The 7,259-nt window shown below is 41.0% G+C and overlaps 1 protein-coding gene across 1 annotated transcript; it reads left to right on the top strand.

Moving 5' to 3' along the window:
* Nucleotides 1-856: 856 nt before the first annotated feature.
* cnga4 (cyclic nucleotide gated channel subunit alpha 4) lies at nt 857-6,964 on the top strand. The gene is made up of 6 exons (XM_054615729.1): nt 857-948; nt 1,053-1,159; nt 2,491-3,074; nt 4,637-4,882; nt 4,982-5,147; nt 6,174-6,964. Exons 1-6 carry the CDS (start codon nt 905-907, stop codon nt 6,962-6,964), a joined length of 1,938 nt encoding a protein of 645 aa, XP_054471704.1. The 5' UTR covers nt 857-904.
* Nucleotides 6,965-7,259: the final 295 nt, after the last annotated feature.

Raw genomic sequence — 7,259 nt, forward strand, 5'->3', positions numbered from 1 at the left:
TCAACATGTACTATTATTTTTAAATAATATACTGTGTATGTTTTTTATTATTTAAGGGAAGACACCCTAGGTGAATAGGGAAATAAAATAATAGATATCCATAGCCATTTAATAACTGACAGTCAAGGATTATCTATTGTATTACATGTATTCTGAAAAGTTATGTTTAATTATGCAAATTAGTAATTCTCATTGCATTTATAGAAAAGAAATCTGAATGTTGGATAAAGCCAGGTTGAAAATTCCAGTTTCATCCATAAATAATTCAAAATGAATCAAAAAATACTGTCAACGGCCATAAAAACTGTTCTTTAAATCAGGCTATGAATGATGAACAACCACTTAAGTGCTAATTAAGTTCTCATTTTACATAATTTTACATCAAAAGATTTTGAAGACACTACATGTGAGTGGGTTAAGGATTTAAACATGACATTGTACCAGTTGATTACCTAAGACAATTATGTTTTGTACCACAAATTTTCTGAAATGTTATGTTTAAATATGCAAATTAAGCATCATCTATTGAAAACTTTTCCTGAATTCAGGAGAAAACTACAAAATAGTAAAATAGAACACCTAAATGTTTGTTTTGGATGTTTTCTTTCCACTAGTCTGTTATGGAAGGAAAAATGCCAAAAAATTACGTGCATGAAAAATGATGTTTGTGTCGTTAGCGTCTCACATTGAGAAGTGGTGATATTAAGCTTATTGTTCATGTAGATATGAGAACCACAGAAACACACAATCTTTATGTGACAATTCTCCTCATGTCACACCGACATCTTCATGACTGATCGTCCTCATTCGCCTCTCCTTTTCTCTTCATCATCATTTCCCTCTCAGCTTGAAAGAGTGGGTGGTTGATCCGGCAGAACGGTTTTATTATATCTGGATACAGGTCATGATCTTCCCCATCGTCTACAACTGGGTGATCATCATTTTAAGGTACAAACATGGAAACATGAAGAATATCAAATATCAACAACTTATCATAGCATATAACCTGCAATCAGGTGACAGCCATTGTGTTATTGGTTATGTTTTCTCAGGACATGCTTCACTACAATCGCAGTGAGCTACCTGCCTGTGTGGCTTACACTGGACTATATGGCAGACGTCATGTATTTAGTTGACATGATCATCACTGTCCACACAGGTAAAATATTCCTGATTCTTATTTTGTTGGTTTTGATTGAGACTTTAAAATAGAATATAACTCTTCAAATTCAGATTTTTATTAGTCCTATGAAAGTTACACCATGTTTCAGCCTTGTTATAATGAAGTGAAATAGCATTTTTTTATTTAGCAGTCATCTATCATAGCATTAATGGGTTTATGCTGCATTTGGGTCACATTGGAGTTAAAACAGAGACTGTGAAACTCTGATTTTTCTAGATCCTTCCATGTATCTTATTTGGTGCTAAATAAAGTACCTGAAAAAAAAAAACAGGCATGGTTGCGTCTAATCAGCTCTACTACATTGTTCAGTGTGATTTAAATTATACTGCAAGGAACTTTTATCTAGTTATGAAACAGTCTAAATTTAATACTGATGCCTCTATATGAACTTCAAAAAAGACCACCCGTGAGGAGATTAGCTATTTCTATATAGTTATTCTTAATTCTTGTCATCGGTGCCACCGGGTTGGATTCTGCACAAAAAAATCAGAAGTCCAGTCCACTGTGGGAAGTCCCAGCAGCGACTCCTGCTTTGCCAGGAGCAGAGCTTTGCCTCACTGCACCACCGGTCCCCGCAGCGAGCCAGCACCATGCTGCTGGAGGCCCTGACCGTATTACTGGGCCCGCATCAGGGAAGGGAGACACGGGAGTAATAGAACCAGGACGGAGAGGGACAGACTGTCAGACCCGGCTGCAGTAAAATAAGACTGTTTCTCAAGGGTCTCCAAGACGGTGTCTAAAGGGTCCCCGATGCATGAAAACACTACCGCCTATGTCCACAGGGACTTCCAAAACCCTCAGAAAATTTAAATTGGCCCTATTATGCTTTTACACTTTTTCCCTCTTCCAGTGTGTTATATATATTTTTGTACATGTAAAATGTCCGTAGAGTGTAAAACCTGAACGCCTAAAAGGTGTTACCCTCCCCCTCAGAAGCTCCTGAGCTGCCTGAAACGGCTCGATTAAATTCTCTCCTTCACTTCTGTAACTTTATGAGGTCATAATGTTACAGAAGTGACGTAAAACTCCTTCCGGCTAGTTTGTCCCGGTATCGTAACCCATATATAAGCAACTCAGTCAAACAATCATCTTGGGTCGTCAAATGATGAGAAAGCCCTGAAGTAGTAAATATGTGAATCTCTCACATCCCTACCTCCCATTCATGATGTGAAAGCAGTAGGCTACTAACTCTTTCAAGTCAGACGGATTTAATATCTTCATAAGTAAGTGACAACTTATGCTTTCACTTGGTAACCAGTGTATGTGTAAGTATAGTCTAGGCTTAAATCTTATTCTTCCATCTCCAGGTTACTTGGATCAGGGCATCCTGATCAAGGATGTCCTTCACCTGAGGAAGCGCTACCTGCACTCCAAAAGTTTCTTAAGGGACCTGCTTTCCCTACTGCCCACCGACTTCCTCTACTTTGTCTTTGGCATCCAAGCCCCGCTGGTGAGGATCAACCGACTTCTCCGTATTCCACGACTCACAGAGGCCCTGGATCGCATGGAGACAAGAACCTCCTCCCCTAACACATTCCGCATCTCCAAGCTCATGATCTACATCTTTGTGTTGATCCACTGGAATGCCTGTCTCTACTTTGCACTGTCCAGCTACATCGGCTTCGGAAGTGATCGTTGGGTGTACCCCAACATGACCAACCCAGAGTTTGCCTCCATGCGTCGTCAGTACTTTTACTGCTTCTGGTTTTCGGCCCAGATTTTCACCACAGTGGGAGACACCCCCCTGCCAAAAAGGGAAGAAGAGTACTTGTTTATGATTGCAGACCTGCTCATTGCCGTGCTGGTGTTTGCATCCATTGTTGGCAATGTTGGCAATGTCATCACAAGCCTAAGGGACCGTGATAATGTCTTCTTCCCTAACCATGAGCTGGTAAGTTGGAAGATCTGAAATTACTCTTCTTCCTGACATTTTCCGTAATCAATACAATCTTGGAACCCATTGGCTATTGGTGTTACGATTGATAAGCCTCTGGGGGCAAGGGGCTATATTTAGGTGAAGGGGTTTTAATAAACAAAGTCCAAAACAAAACTTACATGGGGGTGATGACAAAAGTAATAACAGAAAGTCCAACACGAAAAAAAGAAGAGAACCAGGAACCAGGAATATCCACGGGAACATAGACGGAACAAGGCAGGACCACAGAAGACATAACAGACAAACCAACAACTAGCAGACAAAAGACAGGACTATAAATACACAAGAAACTAATCAGACAACAAGACACCGGTGGGCAGACATGAGGGCACACACAAGGGAACAGAGCAAGGCTGACAAGACTAATACATTACAGGTGTATACAATCAGGGGCAGGGTAGACAATAACAAAAGCGGGAAAACATACATGGGCAGGAAGTGAAATGAACACAAGACACATGAGGCAGGGAACTATCTTTGTCATGACCAAGATCATGACAAAGATAGTCTGCCCTGTGATAGACTGGCGACTTGTCCAGCACCCCTGCGACCCTTAACTGGATAAGCAGGTTATGGAAAATGAATGAATGAATGACAAAGATAGTGGATTTCTGGGCCAATACTTCATTTTACATGTGCTGCTTGTTGCTAACAGTCCGATTAGCAACTTGCGATGAAATACTGTTGGAGTTGAGAGACGACGTCTAAGACCGGAATGTTGCATGCACAGTTTACAAGCTAACTTTAAACCATTAAGAAGCTAAATCATTGTCAGATGATAGCTGGTGGGTTTCCAGATTGCATCTGAGCCAACACATGCACACCTCTTTGCTCTCCACACTAACTGTTAATCTGCATTCAATCAGAGCCAGTTTGTTCAATGCCCCTCGGCGTTTGATACCAATTCCCCACTCTTTCAACTATCGCCAACATAAACTCACCTGCATGATGATAAGATGCTCAGAGGAAAAGAGTGAGATAGTCCACACAGGGTGAAGGATAGGAGGAAGCACAGGAATTAAAAGGACCGCAGTTTGTTACCCCTATGAACTAAAAGTAAACTTTTACATTTTGTCATGTCAGTCATTAGTCATGTGAGTTGTAAGTCACTCTGTAATGAGTCAGTCAAGTTAACTACCACACTCTTTTCCTTAAACCTAACTTCCTGTGAAGATCAGACGTTTGTTTTGAAAAGACACTATGCATGTATTTAGTGGAAACTGACAACCGTCCCTGATAAGTCCAGAACTGATGCTAGAGGGGCACCTAGAGCGTCAAAGTTTAAAGATTTGGGCCACTGACAAGGCTGCATTATTTGACAAGTTGGGATTGAGAATGTGCAGCAAAATCTTGTCCTGTTGCCAAAGGATTGCATGTGGATGCACAATCTGTTCATGGCTATATGAGATGACACAGGAAAAGGAATGGCAGATTGAATCATGTTTAATTATATTCTTTGGCTAGAAGTTAATGTAATTTGTTGTGTAGAAAACAAGGCTCTTCTTTTCCTCTCTCAGGTTAAGGCTTACCTGCGTAGCCATCACATTAGCAAGGAGCTTCGTCAGCGCATCGACAACTGGTACCAGCATCTTCACATCAACAAAAAGATCATGAGAGAGAACGAAATCCTGCAGCAGCTGCCCGTACACCTGAGGACAGAGATCGCTGTCAGCGTGCACCTGCCCACGCTCTCCAAAGTCACCATCTTCCAGAGCTGTGAGAAAAGTCTGCTGGAGGAGCTGGTGCTTAAACTAACGCCACAGGTCAGGGGGGGGGGATGGTTCCTCGAATTCATCAGAAAATGCTTCCAGAAAAATAATTGTTCAAGGATTAAGAGGTTTCTCTTGCCTTGTGTCTCACAGGTCTTCAGTCCGGGCGAGTACGTCTGCAGGAAAGGAGACGTGGGCCATGAAATGTACATCATCAGGGAGGGGAAACTTGCAGTTGTAGCAGATGACGGGGTCACAGAGTATGCTGTGCTGGGTGAATCGAATTTCTTTGGGGAAATTAGTATCCTCAATATCAAAGGTGAGTAAAGTGTCAAGTACTTTGCACATGGTGATGAGGCATTTATTAATACATGTACAGTAAGTGAGGGGGAATGGGCAAATGCTTGGTACAATACCCAAATATTACACTCAGTAAATAATGCAAAAAGCTGGAATACCAGATTAAATGCTTTAAGCAGACAAGTATGATTTGGTGCCATGAGAGGATACTTCTTTCTGTGGTGCGTTTGGACTTTACTATTGCATTTGGCTTAAAAAGTGTGGGAATGAAGCACCTACTGTGTTAAGATTGGTCAAGACTGGACAATTTGGTAGATAGTTGAGTTCAAGCTCAAATGAAAGGTCAGTCGTAAAACCGTGGTCAGATTGGGGTGATCCTGTAGATGTACCTAACAAAAGGAATTTGCCTGTAAAGTGTTTCAAAAGACGCTTAAAAGACAATTTAATTGCTGTTTTGTAATTGCTTTTCTTATGTATTATTGTCCATGTGTGCCTTGTTTTATATTTTATCCAATTAACAAGCACACACACACACACACACACACACACACACACACACACACACACACACACACACACACACACACACACACACACACACACACACACACACACACACACACACACACACACACACACACACACACACACTTTCCATTTTCTTTCCTTTTTGTTGTTATTATATATCATATCTTGTAAAAAATACTTTGTCAACTATATTACGTATTCATATCTTATGTATATTCATTTTATGTTATCTATAATATTGTGTTTTTTTTTACATTATATAGGTAGATGCTTCAAATAAGCCCAGTGGGCCTTCTACCTCTTTCTGCACTGTGATATTATTTATCTCTGTTATATTTGTGTTTCTTTTTTAAATTCTGCAAAATAAACTTAAATTAAAAAAAAGGACAGCACAGAGTTGAGAGAGACACTTTGAAAAAGCATTATTGACTTTCTCATTAAAAGCAGCAACAAGAATGTTTCACTATAGTTTTCCCTTGAACCTCACTAAAGTTTTAAAGAAAGTGTTTCCTTTTAGGTAACAAGTCAGGCAATCGCCGCACTGCCAACATCCGCAGCATCGGCTACTCTGACCTGTTCAGCTTGTCCAAAGAAGACCTGACAAACGTGTTGTCCGAGTTCCCTGCAGCCAAGCGTCACCTGGAGGAGAAAGGCAGACAGATCCTCACCAAGATGGGCAAATTGGAGGAGAGTGGGGAGCAAGAGGAGGTGGAGGCAGAGAAAATGGAGACCAAGATAAGCAGACTAGAGAGCAAACTGGAAATCCTGCAAACAAAACTAGCTCGTCTTATGATGGAATTAGAGTCGAGTCACCGCAAGATGCTGGCAAGGGTGGAGCAGCTGGAGTGGGAGGTGGCAACCATGGAGCCCCAGCTGCCAGAAGATGGGGAAGGAGAAAGAGAAAAGGGAAGAAGTGAAGGGGTGGGAGGGGAGATTGGATGGGACCGAGAGGAGGCAGAGGGGGAGGCAGATGAGGGTGCAGAGGTGAAAAAACAGGGGCAGGGGGAGGATGGGGATGTGACCAAAGAGGGAGATGGAGAGAGCACTAAAAGTACAAGGGTGGTGGAGGGAGATAAATGTGGGCTGAAAGACCCGGGTGATCAGGTAAAGAAAAATGAAGATGACAGAGAGAAAAACAGAGAGAAAGGAGACGATAGACCTGGGAAAGGAGATGGAGCTGAGATTGAACACGAAGATGAGAAAGACGAGATAAGTGGAGAGAGAGAATCTGAAGAGGGGAGAGAAAACGTTGAAGAAGACTCAGAAAATGTAGAGATGGAGCAGAAAGATGGAGGGCAGAAAAAATAATAAATAAAGAATTATATAATCTGGAAAAAAGATGATGATAACAATCATCTGTTTTTAAGTATTTGTTTGTTTTACCTTAATAAATATATTGAAAATGTTAACATTTCATTGACACACTTTCTGCAATACAACGTTGTACCTCTAGATGGGAGCATTTTATCCCCCACATTAGATGTGTATGTGAATCATCCAAAACGGAGTATGGTGATGAAACTACATAGCAGCATTTTCTTCTTAATCCAATGAAATACATTAAAGACGATTTTTGTAAATCGAATGCCGATGAACTGGTTGA

This window comes from Anoplopoma fimbria, chromosome 16, assembly GCF_027596085.1.
Source record: "Anoplopoma fimbria isolate UVic2021 breed Golden Eagle Sablefish chromosome 16, Afim_UVic_2022, whole genome shotgun sequence".
Classification (NCBI taxonomy): domain Eukaryota; kingdom Metazoa; phylum Chordata; class Actinopteri; order Perciformes; family Anoplopomatidae; genus Anoplopoma; species Anoplopoma fimbria.